A 24662-nucleotide genomic window follows, 5' to 3' on the forward strand; every position below is an offset into this window, starting at 1 on the left:
CAGTGCTGCAACAAAGAAATAATAAATGTGATCTCTCTCATATATTGATTAGACTACACTAGGGCTGAAAGGCGGGAACCCTTTAACCGAGATTAACCGCCCAAAACCTTTTTCCCGGGTTAAATAACTGCGAGAAACCAGTAAATTATAATCAATTATTTATATGAACAGCATGACGTGAAATGGAACTGTTAAATGATATGCAATGTCTAAATCTGGCTTCTCTACAGCCTCTGTATGGTGAATCAACGCTCAGGGTGGGGAGACAGCTCATCTCACTCTGGAGCGCAGTTCACAATGCATGTAGACCTATCATGGTCTCTTTTCCCTTTTTATAACAGGTAGGCCTACATTTGCTTCAGCACAGCTGATTCTACAGTACTATAAAGACCGAATGTGTGTCTAATTTACCAATCTCCATCTGGATTTCGGGGATCACCTTGTTTTTTAACAATTGTAAAGATAATAATTATTTTAATTGCAGCTGCAGAGTTAAAACAGCCCATCACTCGAATATCATTGCACGTGTGAGCACTCTCGCAGTCTTTCTCCCTCTCCAACTCCATTAAAATTGCATCCAAAATAGATCCTGTTCTAGATTGATAAACTTCAGCACATTCCGAAAGTATACAGAGCCATTCACTTTTCCCACATTGTTAGGTTAAAGCATTATTTTAAAATGAATCCAAAAAAACATATATTAAATCCTCATTTACACACAATACCCCATAATGACAAAGTGAACAGGTTTTTAGAAATATTAGCAAACTTATTTAAAATAAAAAACAGAAAGTATTCAGACCCTTTGCTATGAGACTCAAAATTGAGTTGATCCTTGAAATGTTTCTACAACTTGGAGTCCACCTGTGGTGGACATGACAAAAGATGGTGTCGAAGAAAATGGCTGACGTTTTACATTCTCCCAACCAATTGTGCAATCTTGTTATTTTTTGGGGCGTTTTGTTTAACTTATTTTGTACATAATGTTGCTGCTACCGTCTCTTATGACCGAAAATAACTTATGGATATCAGAAAAGTGTTTCTTCCAGTCCGCGGGGAGTAAACTTTTTCCTTTAACTAGTCCAACGAGAAGGATATCCTGATTTCACTGGAACAGGCCCAGATCCACGCCTTTTGCATGAAGAAAAGTCGTCAGAAAAGGAGACGCAGATCGGGGATCCTTCTGAGAAGCCAGAGGCAAGCAAGTAAACTCCCAATGCCTTCCATTCTTCTTGCTAACGTGCAATCGTTAGAAAATAAAAAATGACCTACTATTAAGATTATCCTGCCAACGGGACATTAAAAACTGTAACATCTCATGTTTCACAGAGACATGGCTGAACAAAGAAACTGACAATATAGAGCTGGCGGGATTTTCCATGCACCGGCAGAACAGAGACGCTACATCTGGTAAGACGAGGGGTGGGGTTGTGTCTTTTTGTCAATAACAGCTGGTGCCCGATGTCTAATATTTAAAGAAGACTCAAGGTATTGCTCACCTGAGGTAGAGCACCTTATGATAAGCTGTCGACCACACTATCTACCAAGATAGTTCTCATCTGTATTATTCGTAGCCGTCTATTTACCACCACAAAGCAAAGCTGGCACTAAGACGGCTCTTAACCAACTCTATAAGGCCATAAGCAAAGAAGAAAATGCTCACCCAGAAGCGGCGTTCCTAGTGGCCGGGGACTTTAATGTAGGCAAAATTAAATCAGTTTTACCAAATTTTTACCAGCATGTCACATGTGCAACCAGGGGTAAAAAAAGAAAATCTTAGAACACCTTTACTCCACACACAGCTCTCCCCCGCCCTCCATTTGGCAAATCTGACCACAATTCTATCCTCCTGATTTCCGCTTACAAGCAATCACTAAAGCAGGAAGTACCAGTAACTCGCTCAACACGGAAGTGGTAAGATGACGCGGATGCTACACTACAGGACTGTTCTGGTACCACAGACTGGAATATCCAATGGCATTGAGGAATACACCACCTCAGTCATCGGCTTCATCAATAAGTACATCGATGACGTTGTCCCCACAGTGACTGTACGTACATATCCCAACCAGAAGCCATGGATTACAGGCAACATCCGCATCGAGCTAAAGGCTAGAGCTGCCGATTTCAAGGAGTGGGAGACTAATCCGGACGCTTATAAGAAATCCCGCTATGCTCTCAGATGAACCATCAAACAAGCAAAGCGTCAATACATTTTCAACCTCTCCCCGACCAAGTCTGTAATACCTACATGTTTCAAGCAGACTACCATAGTCCCTGTGCCTAAGGAAGCGAAGGTAACCTGCCTAAATGATTGCCACCCTGTGGCACTTACGTCCATAGCCATGAAGTGCTTTGAAAGGCTGGTCATGGCTCACATCAACAGAATCCTCCCGGACGCCCTAAACCCACTCCAATTCGCATACCACCCCAACAGATTCACAGATGACGCAATCGCACTCCACACCACCCTTTCTCACCTGGACAAAAAGAACACCTATGCGAGAATGCAATTCATTGACTACAGCTCAGCGTTCAACACCATAGTGCCCACGAAGCTCATCACTAAGCTAAGGACTCTGGGACTAAACACATCCCTCTGCAACTGGATCCTGGACTGGACACCTGCCACCCCCAGGTGGTAAGAGTAGGCAACAACAGCTGCCACGCTGATCCTTAACACTGGGGCCCCTCAGGGGTGTGTACCTAGTCCCCTCCTGTATTCCCTGTTCACCCACGACTGCGTGGCCAAACACGACTCCAACAAAATCAAGTTGGCTGACGACACAACAGTGGTAGGCCTGATCACCGACAACGATGAGGCGGCCAATAGGGAGGAGGTCAGAGAACTGGCAGTGTGTGGTGCCAGGACAACAACCTCTCCCTCATTGTGAGCAAGACAAAGGAGCGGATCGTGGACTACAGGAAAAGGCGGGCCGATGGGGCTGTAGTGGAGCAGGTTGAGAGTTAAGTTCCTTGGTGTCCACATCACCAACGAACTATCATGGTCCAAACATACCAAGACAGTCGTGAAGAGGGCACGACAAAATGGTTTCCCCCCCCTCAGGAGACTGGAAATATTTAGCATGGTTCCCCAGATCCTCAAAAGGTTCTACAGCTGCACCATCGAGAGCATCCTGACCGGTTGCATCACCGCCTGGTATGGCAACTGCTCGGCATCTGACCGTAAGGCACTACAGGGGGTAGTGCAAACGGCCCAGTACATCACTGGGGCCAAGGTTCCTGCCATCCAGGGCCTATATAATAGGCTGTGTCAGAGGAAAGCCCATAAAATTGTCAGAGACTCCAGTCACCCAAGTTAGACTGTTCTCTGCTACCGCACGGCAAGCGGTACCGGAGTGCCAAGTCTTGGACCAAAAGCCTCCTTAACAGCTTCTACCCCCAAGCCATTAGACTGCTGAATAATTCATAAAAATCTATTTACATTGACCCCCCCTTGTACAATGCTGCTACTCGCTGTTTGTTACCTATGCATAGTCACTTCGCCCCCACCTACATGTACAGATTACCTCAACTAGCCTGTACCCCTGCACACCAACTCGGTACCGGTGCCCCCTGTATATAGCCTCATTACTGTTATTCTTATTGTGTTACTTTTTATTTTAGCCTGCTTGGTAAATATTTTCTTCTTGAACTTCACTGTTGGTTAAGGGCTTGTAAGTAAGCATTTCACAGTAAAGTCTACACTTGTGGCAAATAAAGTTTGATTTGGAAAGGCACACACCCGTTTATATAAAAAAGGTCCAAACAGTTGACAGTGCATGTCAGAGCAAAAACCAAGCCATGAGGTCAAAGGAATTGTCCGTAGAGCTCCAAGACAGGATTGGGTCGAGGCACAGATCTGGGGAAGGGTACAAAAACATTTCTGCAGTATTAAAAAGGTCCCCAAGAACACAGTGGTCTCCATCATTCTTAAATGGAAGATGTTTAGAACCACCAAGACTCTTCCTAGAGCTGGCCGCCCTGCCAAACTGAGCAATCAGGGCAGAAATGCCTTGGTCAGGGAGGTGACAAAGAACCCGATGGTCACTCTGACAGAGCTCCTCTGTGGAGATGGGAGAACCTTCCATCTCTGCACCACTCCACCAATCAGTCCTTTAGAGTAGACTGGCCAGATGGATGTCACTCCTCAGTAAAAAGGCACATGGCAGCCCGCTTGGACTTTGCCAAAAGGCACCCAAAGGACTCTGACCATGAGAAGCAAGATTCTCTGGTCTGATGAAACCAAGATTGAACTCTTTGGCCTGAATGCCAAGTGTCACGTCTGGAGGAAACCAGACACCGCTCATCACCAGGCCAATACTATCCCTACGGAGAAGTATGGTGGTGGCAGAATCATGCTGTGGGGATATTTTCCAGCGGCAGGGACTGGGAGACTAGTCAGGATTGAGGTTTGAGGGAAAGAGCAAAGTAACCTACTCCAGAGCGCTCAGGACCTCAGACTGGGGGCAAAGGTTCACCTTCCAACAGGACAACGACCCGAAGCACAAAGCCAACAACACAAGAGTGCCTTTGGGACAAGTCTCCGAATGTCTCTCAGTGGCCCACCCAGAGACCGGACTTAAACCCGATCGAAAATCTCTGGAGACCTGAAAATGGCTGTGCAGCGACACTTCCCATCCATCCTGACAGAGCTTGAGGTGACCTGCAGAGAAGAATAGGAGAAACTCCCCAAATACGCAATTAAAGACTCAGGGCTGTAATTGCTGCCAAAATGTGCTTCAACAAAGTAATGAGTAAAGGGTCTGAATACTTATGTAAATGTGGTAGTATTTTATTTTGAATAAATTTGCTCTAAAACCCATTTTTGCTTTGTCATTTCAGGGTATTGTGTGTAGATTGATGAGGAAATAAAACAATTTAATAAAACTTTAGAATAAGGCAAATGTGGAAAAAGTGAAGGCGTCTGAAAGCACACACACAGTACCAGTCAAAAGTTGAAACCTACTCATTCAAGTTTATTTTTACTATTTTCTAGATTGTAGAATAGTGAAGACATCAAAACTATGAAATAACATATGGAATCATGTAGTAACCAAAAAAAGTAGCCATCCTTTGCCTTGACAGCTTTCCACACTCGTGGCATGCTCTCAACCAGCTTCATGAGGTAGTCACCTGGAATGCTTTTCCAACCGTCTTGAAGGAGTTCCCATATATGCTGAGCACTTGTTGGCTGTTTTTCCTTCACTCTGCGGTCCAACTCATCCCAATTGGGTTGAGGTCGGGTGATTGTTGAGGCCAGGTCACCTGATCCAGCACTCCATCACTCTCCTTGGTCAAATAGCCCTTACACAGCCTGGAGGTGTGTTTTGAGTCATTGTCCTATTGAAAAACAAATGATAGTGGGACTAAGCGCAAACCAGATGTGATGGCGTATCGCTGCAGAATGCTGTGGTAGTAATGCCTTGAATTCTAAATAAAACACAGACAGTGTCTTCAACGAAGCACCACCACACCTCCTCCTCCATGCTTCACGGTGGGAACTATACATACGGAGATCATCCGTTCACCTACTTTGCGTCTCACAAAGGTACGGCGGTTGGAACCAAAAATCTCAAATTTGGTCTCAGACCAAAGGACAGACTTCCACCGGTCTAATGTCCATTGCTAGTGTTTCTTGGCCCAAGCAAGTCTCTTCTTATTATTGGTGTCCTTTAGTAGTGGTTTCTTTGCAGCAATTCAACCATGAAGGCCTGATTAACTCAGTCTCCTCTGAACAGTTGATGTTGAGATGTGTCTTACTTGAACTCTGTGAAGCATTTATTTGGGCTGCAATCTGAGGTGCATTTAACTAATGAACTTCGGGTCTTCCTTTCCTGTGGCGGTCCTCATGAGAGACAGTTTCATCATAGCGCTTGATGGTTTTTGCGACTGCACTTGAAGAAACTTTCAAAGTTCTTGAAACTTTCCAGATTGACTGACCTTCATGTCTTAAAGTAATGATGGACTGTCGTTTCGCTTTGCTTATTTGAGCTGTTCTTGCCATAATATGGACTCGGTCTTTTACCAAATAGGGCTATCTTCTGTACACCACCCCTACCTTGTCACAACACAACTGATTGGCTCAAACACAATAAGGAAAAAAAATCCACAATTTAACTTAAGGCACACCTTTTAATTGAAATGCATTCCAGGTAACTACCTCATGAAGCTGGTTGAGAGAATGCCGAGTGTGCAAAGCTGTCAAGGCAAAGGGTGCCTACTTTGAAGAATCTCAAATATATTTTGATTTGTTTAACTCTTTTTTGGTTACTACATGATTCCATGTGTGTTATTTCATAGTTTAGGTCTTCACTATTATTCTACAATGTTAAATTTAAAAAAAACTTAGGTGTGTCCAAACTTGTGACTGTGTGTATAGGAGGGCGAGCGCGAGAGAGGGCGAGCGCGAGAGAGCGAGATCCTAGCCTACCTATTTCAGGTAATACATTCTATGCAGTATTAACGTTATATTTAGCTAATTAATAATGGGCTATGAATAATAAGCTTCTGACTTGTAGCCTCTGTCTCTTACGCAACATGCAAGCACCTGTTCTCCCATGGCCTCTCCTTAGCTCTTGCAGTCAGTCTCATGTAAGAAAAGCTATAGGTTGCTTGACTTTCTTTTTTTTAGCATTTCTTACACCAAGACTATTTGAACAGGGACGCAAGTTCTTTTTTGCTGAATGTTGAATACAGCAGCCAATAGAACTCACAGGTAGTTTCAAAGAAGAGCGGACACATGATGGGTATAGGCTATAGCAGTTATTTGTTCAGAGCCATAACCATTCAATCAATCTTCGTGATGAGAAGTGAAAGCCTTCTGCATCTAATTATATTATTCATTGATGTCATTAGAATGATTAAGATAAGGACGACAAAACATATTTAATTTAAACTGTTGAAAGTGAGGAAGGAATGAAGCAACAGAGAGAGAAAGAGGTAGCTAATAACATTAGGGGAAATATGGGTCAGCCTATTAATTATAAAAATAGGCCATATATTTCCACATTTAAAATCAAATTTGCTAGCCTATACTTGTAACTTTGCTGCACCAGAATCACATGTTCTCTCCCTACTTTATTATGGTTTGAATGATGGGTCTAATTTCAGTCCATATAATACAGTTTATGTGTAGCAGCCTATATCATATATGTATTTGATAACTGTACAATCATCTGGGCTTGGGCTCATTACAATGTCATTTATGTAGGGCTCAAAAAATGTATTTGATATATGGTTCATCAGGCTCAGCTAGCAACCAACTTGAATGTTCATGTTGATCAAAGCTCTAATCAAATCCAAATATATTTATATGCTTTATAATGCTTTTGAATGACACTTCCGGTTTTGTTGGGAAATACCGGTTTACCTCTGAGAAAAGTTATTTATTCTCGGGATGGAACATTTCTAAAATACCGGGAAAATATTCAACGCTAGCCTACACTAAAGCAGTAATTCACATCTTCAAAAATGACTTTTGCTCCTGGTTCGATAACGGGCTGTGTCGCAGCCGGACGCGACTGGGAGACCCATGAGGCGACGCACAATTAGCCCAGCGTCATCCGGGTTAGGGAAGGGTTTGGCCGGCCGGGATGTCCTTGTCCCATCACGCACTAGCAATTCCTGTGGCGGGTCAGGCGCATGCACACGGACACGATCGCCAGGTGTACGGTGTTTCCTCCGACACATTGGTACAACTGGCCTCCGGATTAAGCGAGCAGTGTGTCAAGAAGCAGTGCGGCTTGGCAGGGTCGTGTTTTGGAGGACGCGCGGCTCTCGACCTTCACCTCTCCAGAGTCCGTATGGGAGTTGCAGCGATGGGACAAGACTATCTACCAATTGGATATCACAAAACTGGGGAGAAAAAGGGGTAAAAAAAATAAATAAATACTTCTGCGTCATCAGTGATGCAGCGCTTAATGCATTGTACATTTGAAGTACGCCATGCGTGCTGATGGTATTCATGGGCGTGCTGAAGGACACCTTTTGTGCCAGGCTGGGAGCTTATTTTAGAGACGGTAATTGCAGGCTAGCTCTCAGACCTGGGCTGCGTCACCAGACACACACCTATACATACGACACACGTCAAGAGGAAATGGACCTCCGCAGTCAATGACAGAGCTGCCTAAAGCAACAGAAACCCGTTTTCTACGACTATTGATAAGCTTTCATTGTAGATCAAGCATTGCTTTGACTAGAAAGAAGTTTGACGATGAAAACGATTCCATTCTGAATCTAGTCTCGTTCACAAGATGTGTGTGGGTCTTATTGGAAAGCTATGATGAGCGTTGCAGGCAAGGCTCTTCTGCTTCAGAGGAAAACCTTTACCCACTCCTACGCTACTCATTGCTATTAACCTAATGCCCTAATCCCTTCAATACCAATCAGATCAACTGTGCCTGTGGTTAGAAAGTGATTCAGTCCTTTCTAGCATGCCTAGATAATCACTACTTTGAGGCTTTTAATGTAATAAAAATACTACTGTGCATACACACTTCTACATGTCACAAGGATGAAATAGATCTTACTGAACACCAATAAAAATAAATAAATATATGATTTCTCGGTTTCCAGCGTACCATTTCTAGTTTATTTCACTTCGAAGCATCTAGACTGCACCACAAGGTGTCCTTACATTCCTCTTCTCTGAATAAAATATCCCTTTTATCACTGAAGTCCCCAAGGCCAAATCTCATTGTCTGTGGTTGTACAGTATGCCCATGCATAGTCACAACTTTAAGTGCAGGGCTACAAGCAGTGGAGCTAGTTTAGTGACTGCAGAGGTTAGGTGAATATACATCTGTCCTTTGCCGAGGCCATTTTAATAGTCCACTGCTGTTCCTATATCAATGGAAGAGTGTGCAGAGGAATTTCAATAGAGTGCAGGTTATGGAGTATCGTGTTACACTGTTCTCAGGGCAGACACGCCGGTTTAGGCTAGCAGAAGTAACTCTTTGCAGCAGGTTAGGAGAATTCACATGGCAGGTTAGGAGAATTCACATGGCAGGTTAGGAGAATTAGGTCAAGAAAAGCGTGAACATATCTAGCTGTAACCAGGCCTGCCCTGAGAACACCCTATTATTCCACTAATGCATTCTGCATAGATTACAGGCCTCAGATTATGACAGAGTCAACGTCATGGTGCCATCTACTGGACAAGCTCAGACAACGCCACAGGGCATTTCTCAGTCTAGTCCAGTGACTCCCCTGACTAACGCAGAAGGATGGATAAATAGCAGTGTGCTGTTTTCCCCCCTCCAGCCCAGCAGTAACATTCAGATGATCTTCCATCTAGACCATGAGGAACTGCATTGGGTCGTTGAAGTTGACCTGGAAGAAAGCTCTCCATGACCGGAGTGATCCACTTTGACGGAGTGCAGTGTAAAGTGATGAGCTGAATGAACAGCTATGTCAGTCATCATGGTCAGCCTCACCTTGCAATAGGTCTGACAGGGAGGGGCCACACTCCTCAGGAACACTGTAGTCTCCCTTCCCAATGTTCTCAAATAGCTTATAGATGTTGTCCCCTTCGAACGGATATAGACTCGTTGTAATGTTGTATCTACGGCAGGGAAAAGTGAAAACAGGCACGATATTACACACCATGAGTTTGAGACTTCATGTTATCTTATAATGGACCACAAGCTATGTATAACTAATTATCATAATTAAAATAGCAAAAGCCATTCGAAGACTCCCTGCAATGTTCAGGTTTCCATGAGTAAGAACACAAAGGATGATGTTGAAAAGAAGATCAACAGAATGGTCATCAAAGCACTAGATGACACTAGGCTGTTATCATTTGTCATCCTTTCAGATCAACACAAAGTGTTTGGGGCTGGGGGTCATGGTCAGAGGGGGGCTGGGGGTCATGGTCAGAGGGGGGCTGGGGGTCATGTTCAGAGGGGGGCTGGGGGTCATGTTCAGAGGGGGGCTGGGGGTCATGGTCAGAGGGGGGCTGGGGGTCATGGTCAGAGGGGGGCTGGGGGTCATGGTCAGAGGGGGGCTGGGGGTCATGGTCAGAGGGGGGCTGGGGGTCATGGTCAGAGGGGGGCTGGGGGTCATGGTCAGAGGGGGGCTGGGGGTCATGGTCAGAGGGGGGCTGGGGGTCATGGTCAGAGGGGGGCTGGGGGTCATGGTCAGAGGGGGGCTGGGGGTCATGGTCAGAGGGGGGCTGGGGGTCATGGTCAGAGGGGGGCTGGGGGTCATGGTCAGAGGGGGGCTGGGGGTCATGGTCAGAGGGGGGCGTGGACAGTGCAATAGCCATTACGCACAGTGTGACGCCTGCAGACCAGATGTCCACTTTGAACCCTGAAAACGTGTCCAGGCCGTTGGCGATCTCGGGGGGCTGAAACGCTGGCGAGCCCTGACTTGTACGACACGTGTCATCCTTCGCAAACGGGTGCAGAGCCTGGCGGAGAGAGGGGGAAGAATATATATAAGAGCGAGGTAGGGAGAAAGAATAAGCTCACAATCATCATGAGCAATCAGAGAGAGTGAAGAATGCCGTCTGCACACTTTAGTTAAGAACATGTACAGGTAACTGCCAAAATAAAGGAAACACCTAATAAAGTGTCAATAAGGCGTTGGGCCACCATGATCCAGAACAGCTTCAATGTGCCTTGGCATAGATTCTACAAGTGTCTGGAACTCTATTGGAGGGATGCGACGCCATTATTCCACGAGAAATTCCATAATTTGTTGATGGTGGTGGAAAACGCTGTCTCAGGCATCGCTCTAGAATCTCCTATAAGTGTTTAGATCTGGTGACAGACGGCCATGGCATATGGTTTACATGCTCATCAAACCATTCAGTGACCACTTGTGCCCTGTGGGGGCATTGTCATCCTGGAAGAAACCACTCATCAGGATAGAAACTAATCACCATAGGGCTGAAGGTGATCACTCAGAATGGCTGTGTATTTATTGGCGTTTACCTTGCCCTCTAAGCGGTTGAGTGGACCTTAACCATGCCAGGAAAACAGACCCCACACCAGAACAGAGCCACCAGAACCCTCATTTACTAGTGTTTCCTTTATTTTGGCAGTTACCTGTATGTCCCTAATAGTTGGTAATAGAGGTAAATTATATTTGATCTCACCTCTGCCACGCCCAGGTCTGAGATCTTGAGCGTGCCGTCGGTGTTCAGCAGCAGATTCCCTGGTTTAATGTCTTTGTGAACGATTCCCTGGCTGTGCAAATATTCAAGACCATCTAACAGCTGTAAAAAGTACCTGAGAGAGACACACACAAACAGAGAAAGAGACAGACAGAGAAGACACAGACACATGACAGACAGACTACATTAGCTCTATGGTGAATCCTAACTTGAGATCTGTGCATACGTTTCTATTTTGCATAAATCCCTCAACATCAGTGATTTACAAGAGTGTGAATTCAGCCCTACATGACGTATCAATCCAAGCAATCTAATGTGTTTTATTCAAATGTGTGGCTATAAAATCAGTGTAACCTCCCTATCTGCACCAGTCATCTAACAGCTGGGGATTTGTCCATTGACCAGGTATTCCTGCAATGGAGAGGTTTGCAGTCCTGCTGGATACTGGCACTAAACTTAGCCTGGGAGTAGACTCTGCACAGAAGCACACACTAATAATAGCAGTGGGAAGAGAGAGAACGGATAGGGCGAGAGAGCGGGGCGAGAGGATAGCGAGAGAGCGGGGGGACAGGGCTAGAGCGCGGGGCGAGAGGATAGCGCGAGAGAGGGGCGAGAGGATAGAGCGAGAGCATAGAGCGAGAGAGGGGCGAGAGGATAGAGCGAGAGAGGGGCGAGAGGATAGAGCGAGAGAGGGGCGAGAGGATAGAGGGGCGAGAGGATAGAGCGCGAGAGGATAGAGCGAGAGCGAGCGGATAGAGCGAGAGCGAGCGAGGGGCGAGAGGATAGAGCGAGAGCGAGGATAGAGCGAGAGCGAGCGAGAGGATAGAGCGAGCTGGTGAGAAACTTACCCGTGAGCTTGAAATACTGGAAATCTTTTCTCTGGGACGCTGTCCAGCATTTCTTGCATCCCACATACGCAATACTCCATCACCATATACGTGAGACAGGGAGTCAAGGGAATTCTCAAAACACACCAATGAGAAGCATTTACACACTAAACAAACTGCCATATTAAACAGCCATTAAAATACAACAGAAAAGGAAATACATTTTCCTTGTACATAATGCATTTAAAGTTACTGGCTCAGAGTGGGAAATCAACTAAATATGTCTCGTTTTATTTGTTTAGGTGGGTTTCTTCAAGGATTTAAGCAAGTAGCAATTCGAGTTATCTTTGAACAAGAAAAATGTATAAAAGGCAAAAACAAGATACAGTTCCGGACAAAAATATTGGCAGTTGGGACCTTTGCACTTTTCTGGAGTGGCCAGTGAAAGTCCAGATCTCAATCCTATACATAACCTGTGGAGATCTGAAAACAGCAGTCGGAGGGCACCCTCAAACATTGAAGAACTAGAGCAGAGCAATCTGCTGCTGAAAAGTAGAAAAGCTAGAAGGTACACAGCAAGCTCATTGACAGCTACAAGAAGCATTTGTTGGCAGTTATATGTTGGCAAAAGGCTGTGCAACCAAGTACCATCTCTGGGGTGCCAATTAAAGTTCAGAAAAATGTGTTTCTGCCTTGTTGAAAATCCATTAACAAGGTGTGGTGACCAAATTATTACAAGGCATACTTCTGGATTGTGGCATTGAAGCTCTTTATTTACTTCCCCAGAGGCAGATGAACTCTTGGATACCATTTTTATGTCTCGTGCAGTTTGAAAGAAGTCGCTATCTAGCGTTAGCTCAAATTCTAACTAGCATTAGAGAAATGACTGGAAGTCTATAGCCTTTCAGTCATTACACTAAAGAGCCTCTGGGGAAGTATATCATTAATTGCCAAAATCCCGAAGTATCCCTTTAAGAAAAGTGCAAGGGTGCCAATATATTTGGCTGCAGCTGTATAATCGTTTGGCTCATAATCAATGTGATATCATCTTAGCAAGAAAACCTCTAGGTAGATATGGTAGGGGAAGAGAAGTGGGATGATACAGAATAGAGTGACTGATGTGGTTGTCTCGCCTAGCCACCTTAAGATGAATGCACTAAGTAAATCACTCTGGATGAGAGCATCTGTTAAAAGACTAACATGTAAATGTAAGATAGGGAGAAAGAGCAAGAGCAATGTGCAGACAGAGAGAGGAGGAGCAAGAGCGTGTGCAGACAGAGAAAGGAAGAGTAAGAGCGTGTGCAGACAGAGAGAGGAAGAGTAAGAGCGTGTGCAGACAGAGAGAGGAAGAGTAAGAGCGTGTGCAGACAGAGAAAGGAAGAGTAAGAGCGTGTGCAGACAGAAAGGAAGAGTAAGAGCATGTGCAGACAGGCAATGCCTGGTCATGACAGTATTCGCTGCTTAGTTATGTCTGCATCAAGATTCTCTCCACTGCTGCAGGATAGAGGGGCACACACACAGCTAGGAGAGCCTGCACAGTGTCAGAGTTTACTTCAACAGAGAGGAAGTAGGGGAGTAGACAATTCATAAGGAAATCTTTCCACCCTCATCAATTTACAAACATTCCACACACACTAATGGTGCTTAAAATGTACACACACACAGGAAGAAAGAATATATTTTCTGCTTCTCTTCATTGTACAACACGTCCACCAAATGGATGACATTTTTGTTCTGAAGTCTCCGGAGCAGCTGGATCTCCCTGAAACACAAACAAGTTACAAATTCAACCATCCATCACAACAAAAACATTGGTGAAATAAAACAAATTAAAATCACATTGTAAGATGAACAGAGTGACTTTACAGTCTTTGCCTAAATATCACAAATCTGAAAAATAAATGAGAAAGGATACGGGAATGACGCATTAGGGTGGCTATAGCAACAAGCTCAGTATAGACACACATCTGTAAACAGGCCTTGGAAAGGGAGTTTAGAGTCACCCCCCAGCACCACCACGACAAACCCCCAGGAGACTCCACATTCATCTGAGAGCTGCTACAGAGTTGCCTGCCTGCCACTAATGAATACAGCCACTGCATGAAGGGCGCGCGCGCACACACACACACACACACACACACACACACACACACACACACACACACACACACACACACAGCAGTGTGTATATGTTTTAGTCTAGATCACAGAGAACATCCCGGCCTGGTTTTTAAAATGAATCCTCTCGGTGTTTAAAATTAACCATGCCATTCAAATGGGAAGGAAGGAAATGCCGGCTACATTTGAAAGGGAATTTTCATGAGTACATTTTCTCCTCTTACGGTAAATCTTACGTCTTGTAATAAGTGAATTAAGCCAGCGTTTCACTGCACAGCATGGGGATGCTCACGGTGTATTGAAGCGCCATGTAGGGCAAAGATTCACTAACTTTCCCACTCGGGGCCCCCCTTCCAGCATTGGGGAACACCCCCTGTACGCACCACATCTATTTCTATGGGCACAAGCACTGTTCATGACTCACTGTTCACACCCATGTAGTTAGTGGAGAGAATTTAGCAGGTTTAAAGCTTATTTCCTGCAATTCTATACATATTGCCATGTCTAATGTGTATTCATGGGATATTTGAGTGACTAAAATTACAACTATATCTATGGGCTAAAAAAACTAAATAATTAAAATGTCAGTTAACATGGGCTAGTTGATGTGCACCTTCCTGACTAGAAATCTCTCTGAGGTCTGTAATGATGGACATGACAAGAGGAACTGGTGATACACTACACAATTTCTAGATTGCACTTTGTGCATTCTACTATTACAACTTTCAAGAGTAAGTTTAAAGCCAGACTGAGTTCCATTAAAATAATAATAATAATAATAATAATAATGAGGGGGGACCCCACTGTAGGACACACACCCTCTTTCTCTAGTCTGAACTGTCAGTCTCTCACACAATCTATACACTGTACTGTAGCTCACTCTGTACGGTGTCCGTTTGTGTCATCTTAGCCTGCAGTCACAGGCTGGCCCAGTCCTCTGCTTTACACACTACTACTGCATCACTACCGACAGAGTCAGAGAGACATCCCACATGCACACTGCCACACACATCAAAATGGACTAACACTATTGCAAAAGAGAATGTATTGCACACATGTCATGGAGAACATGTAAAAGACAGGTAAAAGAAAACGAACTTCAGTCACTAGTAAAGAGCAGCACGACCAATCAAAATGAGTTATTGTTTTGCTTGACCATCGGTGCTGTAACTATAGGCCTATGTGTATGAGAATTGTGGTCACTTCACTTCCTAGTACTAAAAAGGCAATTGATAAACCTTTGCAGCATCATCTATCCCATTCAAGGTTAAAAACATTCAACAAGAGTGAGCAGCCCTGCTGTTCTCTAGGAAAATACAGAAATCAGAGTGTCAGCTTTTTGCTGTCTAAAAGCACTGTGTCTGCTGCATAGAGAGAGTCTATCTGCAGTGGATCCAATATCCCTCTGTGGGATGGTCCAGGAGGACGGAAACCTGCACTTTTACAAAACTTGTTTACTATTTATCGACTGACTACAAAAATAGCTTCGACATGGCTTCGGCTACATTCTACAGCTGCATTACCTTCTCGGTTAATTCTCTATGATGACAAACTTGTTGAATTTTACATGCTAGTCACTCAATGAAATCACTCAATGAACACACCTCCCCCACTCAGGAGTTCTAGTCCAGAGGGATGTGCGTGTGTGGCATTCCAAACCAGGGTTCAGCATTCCGGAGGCGTTGCCCAAGCAACAGGAGTGGTCATAGTGTGGCAACCCCGGGCAGTGTAAGAAGGAAGTGTTTGGCACACAGGTAAGCTATGCGATGGCTGCTGTGAGTGTAGAGAGAGAGGACAGGGGCTAAGGGTAGTACTGTTGTGGCATCCAGAGCCTTATAAGGCTAAGGATGGCTCTCACACAGGCTCAAACCCATAGGATAGGGCCCACCTACACAGACATGCACACACATATTACAGACGTACTGGTCTGTTTCCACCAAAACACTGAGAAACTCCAGCATGTAGGCTACACAACAACTCACACCCTGACACGCAGGAGGTGGCTTAGTATCAGGCCAAGCTTTGCTTAGATAAAGAGGGTGTGAGTATAATGCAAGACAGAGCATTGCATTCTCCATAACACTGGCAGTGGGTAGCCTAGACAACATTTTAACATAATCAAGTCAGTGTAACCACATTCAAAAGAGTACTTGAATCAAACCAAACCAGAACATGCAACCCAAACCAATAAAACGTGCACTGTTACAGCAAAGGTTTTCTACAAAAAAGCCTCAAATATGTACTGAGACCCTGCGATTTACAATAAAGCAACCAAAACTAAGTTGCTCATCCATCTCTCTAAACACTTTCCCTCAGTGGGAAATCATTTGACAGTTAGCTCGCACATCACAGGAGAATATTAAATAAAGTCCATTGTGTGATTAAAACCTTGGCTGTCCCTGTGAAAGGTAGGATGGAGAGGAAAACTATTTATAGAAAGAGACTGAGGAGAGAGAATATGAAATGTCTATTCCTTTGGAACTTTTGTGAGAGTAATGTTTGTTTATTTCACTTTTGTTTATTATCTATTTCACTTGCTTTGACAATGTTTCCCATGCCAATAAAGCCATTTGAATTGAGAAAGAAGAGAGAAAGAGAACAATCAAGGAAATAAACAACGGGCGTACAACTTCAGTCTCCATTAGAGAGGACGTTTAAATATGTGGCTCTGGGTCACAATGATGCTGGGAATAAAACCAGTGGAGGGCTGAGGGGTAAGCCCATACCAAAGCCATATATTTAAACACATGGATCTGTCCTACACTGTAAGAATGAAAGCCCAATATGAATGAGCAACGTGTGAGTTCGGATAAACAAAACAAACATGAGACGAGTGAACAGTAATGGAGAACATTACTGTGTTTTCATCATGGAAAGAAGGGTTGCACTGATGCAGGCCTTTACATCTTCAACTATGGCTCTGCCATGTACTGGAAGAGGGGGCTGTATTGGAAGAGGATGTATTGGAAGAGGATGTATTGGAAGAGGATGTATTGGAAGAGGAGGGGGCTGTATTGGAAGAGGAGGGGGCTGTATTGGAAGAGGGGGCTGTATTGGAAGAGGAGGCTGTATTGGAAGAGGAGGGGGCTGTATTGGAAGAGGAGGGGGCTGTATTGGAAGAGGGGGCTGTATTGGAAGAGGAGGGGGCTGTATTGGAAGAGGGGGCTGTATTGGAAGAGGGGGCTGTATTGGAAGAGGAGGGGGCTGTATTGGAAGAGGGGGAAATGCAAACAAAGTGTAGTTCACTTTTAACAGGGGGGACGATAGTCAGTCATATGTAGGAAAAACCATAGGGAGACACCGTAGGGAAAACCTACACTGTAGGGAGACACCGTAGGGAAAACCTACACTGTAGGGAGACACCGTAGGGAGACACCGTAGGGAGAACCTACACTGTAGGGAGACACCGTAGGGAAAACCTACACTGTAGGGAGACACCGTAGGGAAAACCTACACTGTAGGGAGACACCGTAGGGAAAACCTACACTGTAGGGAGACACCGTAGGGAAAACCTACACTGTAGGGAGACACCGTAGGGAAAACCTACACTGTAGGGAAAACCTACACTATAGGGAGACACTGTAGGGAAAACCTACACCGTAGGGAGACACCGTAGGGAGACACCCTAGGGAAAACCTACACTGTAGGGAGACACCGTAGGGAAAACCTACACCGTAGGGAGACACTGTAGGGAAAACCTACACCGTAGGGAAAACCTACACTGTAGGGAGACACTGTAGGGAAAACCGACACTGTAGGCAGACACCGTAGGGAAAACGTACACTGTAGGGAGACACCGTAGGGAAAACGTACACTGTAGGGAAAACGTACACTGTAGGGAGACACCGTAGGGAAAACGTACACTGTAGGGAGACACCGTAGGGAAAACCGACACTGTAGGGAGACACCGTAGGGAAAACCGACACTGTAGGGAGACACCGTAGGGAAAACCGACACTGTAGGGAAAACCGACACTGTAGGGAGACACCGTAGGGAAAACCAACACTGTAGGGAGACACCGTAGGGAAAACCGACACTGTAGGGAGACACCGTAGGGAAAACCGACACTGTAGGGAGACACCGTAGGGAAAACCGACACTGTAGGGAGACACCGTAGGGAAAACCGACACCGTAGGGAGACACCGTAGGGAGACACCGTAGGGAAAACCAACACTGTAGGGAGACACCGTAGGGAAAACCGACACTGTAGGGAGACACCGTAGGGAAAACCGACACTGTAGGGAGACACCGTAGGGAAAACCGACACTGTAGGGAGACACCGTAGGGAAAACCGACACTGTAGGGAGACACCGTAGGGAAAACCGACACCGTAGGGAGACACCGTAGGGAGACACCGTAGGGAAAACCTACACTGTAGGGAGACACCGTAGGGAAAACTGACACCGTAGGGAAAACCTACACCGTAGGGAGACACCGTAGGGAAAACCTACACTGTAGGGAGACACCGTAGGGAAAACCGACACTGTAGGGAAAACCGACACTGTAGGGAGACACCGTAGGGAAAACCGACACTGTAGGGAGACACCATAGGGAAAACCGACACCGTAGGGAGACACCGTAGGGAAAACCTACACTGTAGGGAGACACCGTAGGGAGACACCGTAGGGAAAACCTACACTGTAGGGAGACACTGTAGGGAGACACCGTAGGGAGACACCGTAGGGAAAACCTACACTGTAGGGAGACACTGTAGGGAGACACCGTAGGGAGACACCGTAGGGAAAACCGACACTGTAGGGAGACACCGTAGGGAAAACCTACACTGTAGGGAGACACTGTAGGGAGACACCGTAGGGAAAACCTACACTCTAGGGAGACACCGTAGGGAAAACCTACACTCTAGGGAGACACCGTAGGGAAAACCTACACTGTAGGCGTGAATACAGTAGTAGGCTATGCACGCTGCTTAAGATAAATCAGAGACAATCTAAAGCGTTACACCCAGACAATCATCCAATAGCAGTGACATTAGTTGTTAATCAATTGTGCTTGACGATGCATGACCAAGATTGCAAATCAGAGGGAAGGAGAGAGAGGGAGCAAGAGAGACAAATGAAGACAGAGTGAAAAATCACATAGTGACACAAGAGCAACCCACCACATCACCACCCCCCCCCCACTCCATCCCCTCTCCCTCCCTTCCACCGTCCCTCTTTCCCTTCCACTGTCCGTCTGTCCCTCCCTCCCTCCCTCCCAAAACCCCACTACTTACTTCTTCACATTGGCCTCTCCATTGGGGATCCTTCTGAGCTTCTTCTTCTTGAGGATCTTGACGGCCCTGCGACACAGCGTGTCAGAGTCCAGCATCTCCTTCACCTTACCGTAGGAGCCCTCCCCCAACAGGTCTCCCATCAGGTACTTCCCGATCAGCTTGGCCCTCTTCCTGCGTGGCTGGTATATCACCTCTGTGGAGTCGATGCGGTGGATGAACGTGTCCATGCCCATCAGCTCATTCTCAGTCAGATAGTCCAGGTGCTGCAGCTCCCCGACACTCATGGTTAAATCAACTTAGTTACTGTAGCGTGCTCCAGACAGTCCAATATAGTGGACTGTGACCTCAAGCCTTGAGCTTGGGCTGTGTATCCTGGTGGCTCAGGGACACAGTTCAATTAGAAAACACTAAGTGACATTGGAGGTATAGCCAGGCATGGGCATTGAGAGAAACAGTTAACGTTGTAATAGAGTAGGTCTGTAAACACAGAGGTTAGTTTCAGTTCGTGGGAACAAGATGTAGGCTAGCTGTAAAGGTTTCCAGAGTGGTGTGGGGTAGTTAACTAAGACCCAGCGATGCCAAGGTCCAGGGTGAAAAGATTTGTGGAGAGTTCAGGCTGTGGGACAGGTGCTACTGAGCAGAGAGTGGGACGTCTGGCTGAGTTTACATTCCGCTGCTTAGCTCCATGTCACCTCCATCCGTGATCTGATATGAGATGGCAACATGCAGAGGGAGAGGTAACCAGTCCTGTTTCAAAGCCAAGCGAAGCATGACGGCCATAGAACCTTGTAGCGATCCATGGTCCCCATTGGTTACCCTTGATCTAAGTACAGATGCAATAAATACTCAATCACACCTAACTGAGTTATTTCAGTCCTTAGTATCGTTATGCTCTGGGTCCTAGATTTATTGTCAGCTCTTCTATGGAGTCCACTAGTCTTTCCCAGTTGGCAACTCAGGATCTGCTCCAGAGAACCTGTAGGTCAAAAATGTAGCTAATCAACAGTCAAATCTTTCAGCAATCAAGGGATATTTGCCTACTAACATTTTAAATGTTCATTTTGTAGGAAATGAGTGACAGCTACAGGTCCACAAGGCTGGCTATGCATTTTAGGATACTTCTGGTCTGGTGTCAAAATACTAAAACCATAAGATCAATATTTCAGAACGCAAGTAAACAAGGACTAATAGAGAATGACAGCCGATTATGTTGCACGACTCAGTCAGTGAATGCCTGTCGCACATTTAAAAAAAAAAGCTTGCAACCAAGCGGAGTTAGCTAGCTAGCCTCAGGTATTTTGCCATTTGCCGATTATTTCAGTAGCTAGCTTGCTACCTTCCCCAACTCACTCTAGCTAGTTAACCGGCTAACACGCTTTTGACACCTCAACGTTAGTAGAGGTAAAATGTGTTTTATATTGGATATTCGGGTCTCTTGTCAATAGATATTGAACCAAGCATGAATTCTATATTCTGAATCAGGGATGGATTGAGCACAATCCACACCTCTATTTTCTTGTTAGACTATTTCAGATTTCAATGTCTCCCCCTATGAGTCAGGGGACAATGGACAGTTTTATTTTATCTTCAGGCTTTCTATCCTCCACCAAATAAAAAATTAAATAGGAAAGTCAGTTAAGAACAAATTCTTATTTACAATGACAGCCTACCCTGGGCGACGCTGGGCCAATTCTGCGCCTCCCTATGGGACTCCCAAACACAGCCGGATGTGATACAGCCTGGATTCAAACCAGGAACTGTAGTGACACCTCTTGCACTGAGATGCAGTGCCTTAAACCGCTGCGGCACTCAGGAGCACAAAAAGCGGTGGATTTTTGACCATCCTCCCCTGATTCAGAATATATCATTATCAGTCATGGCACGCTTTGTGGAAGAGCTATTGAAGATTGAAATCCAAAGTCATACTATTATTTTTAAAGATGTGAATTGTTCTCATCCATCCCGATTCAGAATATACCATCTTCATAGTCATGGCATTTTTGAGTCCAATAGCTATCGACAAGAGAAAACACCGAATATCCTATATAAAACTAATTTAATCTAGGTGTCAAACCTTAACTCCAATCTTCCCGAACTCTCGCACGAATTTACAATTTCATTCTAGCTAACCAGATAACTCGTCTAACTGTATGCAATGGGTATTTCGTTAGCTAGCTATGTAGTTAGGCTATGTTTAAAATCGGATAAAGTTACTAGCAAGTAAGAAGTACAGTAACGACGTTATATCCTTTCTACCTAGCTACCCGGCAGGAGCTAACGGCTAAATACAGATTAAAGTGGATGGTAGTTATGCTAGCTAAATGTCAGCATTTTGTGGTAACGGGTCTCACCTTAACATCCAGACTCTATCGACAGATGTTATGTAGTGTTTTATTTGTCTCTGTCTGCATAAATATGAGGTTTGCTATTATTGATGCAGCTGCTATCAGGTTGCCGCCATCTTGTTTACCACCCCCCTCTCTCCAGCCCATTGACTATCAATAGGTACTGTATATATGCTCCAGTTGAATGAAAGCCAACCTCTCGTCTACATTGTCCCAGACTATTTTATTTATTTATTATTATTTCACACTCACAGCCTTCACAAAATGTACTTTGTCTTTTAATATGTCCTAGAGCTACTGTTAGGGGTTAAAGAAAAACTAATTGAGCACTGCAACAAATTTAACAACCTAGGCCAGATTAGGGACACAAATATGCACATATCAAATCACCACAAATAAAATCCCCCAAAGAAATTGCATTTCATGTGTTCTGTAAGGGTGTAATCTATTTCTTCTAAACCAATCACAAATATAAGATAGCGGTACCGGAGCGCCAAGTCTAGGTCCAAAAGACTGCTGAACAATTAATCAAATGGCCACCCGGACTATTTGCATTGACCCCCCCCACCCTTGTTTTTACACTGCTGCTATTTTATTTATCCTTTATTTAACTAGCCAAGTCAGTTAAGAACAAATTCTTATTTACAATGACAGCCAAACCCTAACCCATACAACGCTGGGCCAATTGTGCGCCGCCCTATGGGACTCCCAATCATGGCCGGTTGTGATACAGCCTGGAATCAAAGCATGGTCTGTAGTGACGCCTCTAGCACTACTACAGTGCCTTAGACCACTGCACCACTCGCTGTTTATCATCTTTGCATAGTCACTCTACCCCTACCTATATGTACAAATTACCTCGACTAACCTGTACCCCTGCATATTGACTCGGTACCGGTACCCCCTGTATATAGCATCATTATTGTTATTTTATTGTGTGACTTTTTACAATTATTTTTGTAACTTTATTTAGTAAATATTTTCTTAAACTCTATTTTCTTAAAACTGCATTGTTGGTTAAGGGCTTTTAAGTAAGCGTTTCACTCTAGATGCAATGGTGTATTTGGTGCATGTGACAAATCAAATTTGATTTGATATGAATACAAACACTCAGGAACAAAAACACCCAGGGGTGCTTTAATTGCTGTTGATGTAATTCTTGATGTTCAGTTTTAGGTAATCCTGAACACAGCCCTATGTCAGGTCACAGCAGTGCAGTCAGTGGTGTTGACCTGCTTTCCGCACTGACTGCATACTGACCAACCCTGTCCCACTACACAAGTATCCAGCTACCACAGCCTCAGAGGCCAACCATTTTTTGCTTAGCTGACCGATCTGGGTTATATTTAACCGGTGTAAACCCCAGGGAATATCAAACTGAAGCTCTGATTTCACAGATCTGTTACCCTCCTCATTAGAGGACCACCGTGGCTGCCAAACGCTGGGGCTGATCAATTAGGAGTTATAGGATAACCCCCCCCCCCATACCTGGATGTAAGGGGTACATATGAGGATGAGGTCTGGGGTGTCATGCACCCCAAAAATCTGAGGGGGCATAAAGTACTTGAGGAAGGCTGGCGGGTGGTCCGGAAGTAGGATCATTTGGCATTTTTAAAACACCTGAAACAGCTTTTTCCTGCAATCTAAATCCATAATCATTATGCTTAATTCTCAGTGGATGAAAAAGTACCCAATTGTCATACTTGAGTAAAATTAAAGATACCTAAATAGAAACAACTCAAGTAAAAGTGAAAGTCACCCAGTAAAATACTACTTAAGTAAAAGTCTAAAAGTATTTGGTTGTAAATATACTTATTAAGTATCAAAAATAAATGCAATTGCTAAAATATACTTAAGTATCAAAAGTAAAAGTATAAATTGTTTAAAATTCCCTAGTTGTCACGCCCTGACCTTAGAGAGCCTTTTTATGTCTCTATTTGGTTTGGTCAGGGTGTGATTTTGGGGTGGGCATTCTATGTTTTGTTTTCTATGTTTCTTTATTTCTATGTTTTGGCTGGGTATGGTTCTCAATCAGGGACAGCTGTCTATCGTTGTCTCTGATTGGGAACCATACTTAGGTAGCCCTTTTCCCTCCTTTCAGTGTGGGAAGTTAACTTTGTTTGTGGCACTATTGCACTGTAAGCTTAACGGTGGTTTTTGTTTGTTGTGGACATTTTAAATAAAAAGATAAATGTACGCCCACAACGCTGCACCTTGGTCCACTTCTTTCAACGGCCGTGACACTAGTTCATTTTTTTACAGATAGCCAGGGGCACACTCAAACATAATTTACATAATTTACAAACGAAGCATTTGTGTTTCGTGAGTCCGCCCGATCAGAAACAGTAGGGATAACCAGGGATGTTCTCTTGATTATTGATGATTTGTAATGAGTACTTTTGGGTGTCAGAGAAAATGTATGAAGTAAAAAGTTTAACATTTTCTTTAGGCATGTAGTGAAGTAAAAGTAGTCAAAAATATAAATAGTAAAGTACAGATACCCCAAAAAACGATTTAAGTACTTTACACTAGTGTTAATTCTATGCTTTATAAAAGTGTATTTTTCAGCATAACTAAGCATACCTCTGGAGCGGTCTGTATCCTCCTGACTGGTGTTTATTTTTTTAAAGAAATGAAATATGCTCCTCTGCATCTCTGGGTAATAGACTGTCTTATTCAGTACATTTAGTTGTTGCTTGCTTTTCTAAGGTCTACCAACCTTGCCAGCTAAGATAGACAAGCTAGCTACTCTATTTTTATTTAACTAGGCAAATCAGTTAAGAACAAATTCTTATTTACAATGACAGCCTACCCCAGCCCAGCCCATGCCGATTGTGCGCCACCTTATGGGACTCCCAATCACGGCCAGATGTGATACAGCCTGGATTTGAACCAGGGTCTTTAGTGACACCTCTTAGCACTGAGATGCAGTGCCTTAGACTGCTACGCCACTCGGGAGCCCTCTAACTTGATTGATAGCCTTAAATGGCTTCTTGGTAGCTAGTTATGAGGTTGGG

General features: G+C 44.6%; 1 protein-coding gene across 2 annotated transcripts in view; it reads right to left on the bottom strand.

Moving 5' to 3' along the window:
* The window catches only part of LOC139550300 (serine/threonine-protein kinase STK11-like), a 37581-nt gene extending 15796 nt beyond the window's left edge, over positions 1–21785 (bottom strand). Inside the window, exons 1-7 of one of the 2 annotated variants that reach the window (XM_071361109.1) lie at positions 21652–21785; positions 19301–20276; positions 13628–13711; positions 11971–12060; positions 11105–11237; positions 10278–10414; positions 9438–9565 (exon numbers count right to left, since the gene is read on the bottom strand). In XM_071361109.1, coding sequence (XP_071217210.1) covers positions 9438–9565; positions 10278–10414; positions 11105–11237; positions 11971–12060; positions 13628–13711; positions 19301–19584 — 856 coding nt within the window. In that variant the 5' untranslated portion in view covers positions 19585–20276; positions 21652–21785. Of the gene's footprint in view, positions 1–9437; positions 9566–10277; positions 10415–11104; positions 11238–11970; positions 12061–13606; positions 13712–19300; positions 20277–21651 lie in introns of both variants that reach the window. The other variant, XM_071361110.1, reaches the window with a different exon arrangement.
* Positions 21786–24662: the final 2877 nt, after the last annotated feature.

This window comes from Salvelinus alpinus, chromosome 23 (genome assembly GCF_045679555.1).
Source record: "Salvelinus alpinus chromosome 23, SLU_Salpinus.1, whole genome shotgun sequence".
Taxonomy (NCBI): Eukaryota; Metazoa; Chordata; class Actinopteri; order Salmoniformes; family Salmonidae; genus Salvelinus; species Salvelinus alpinus.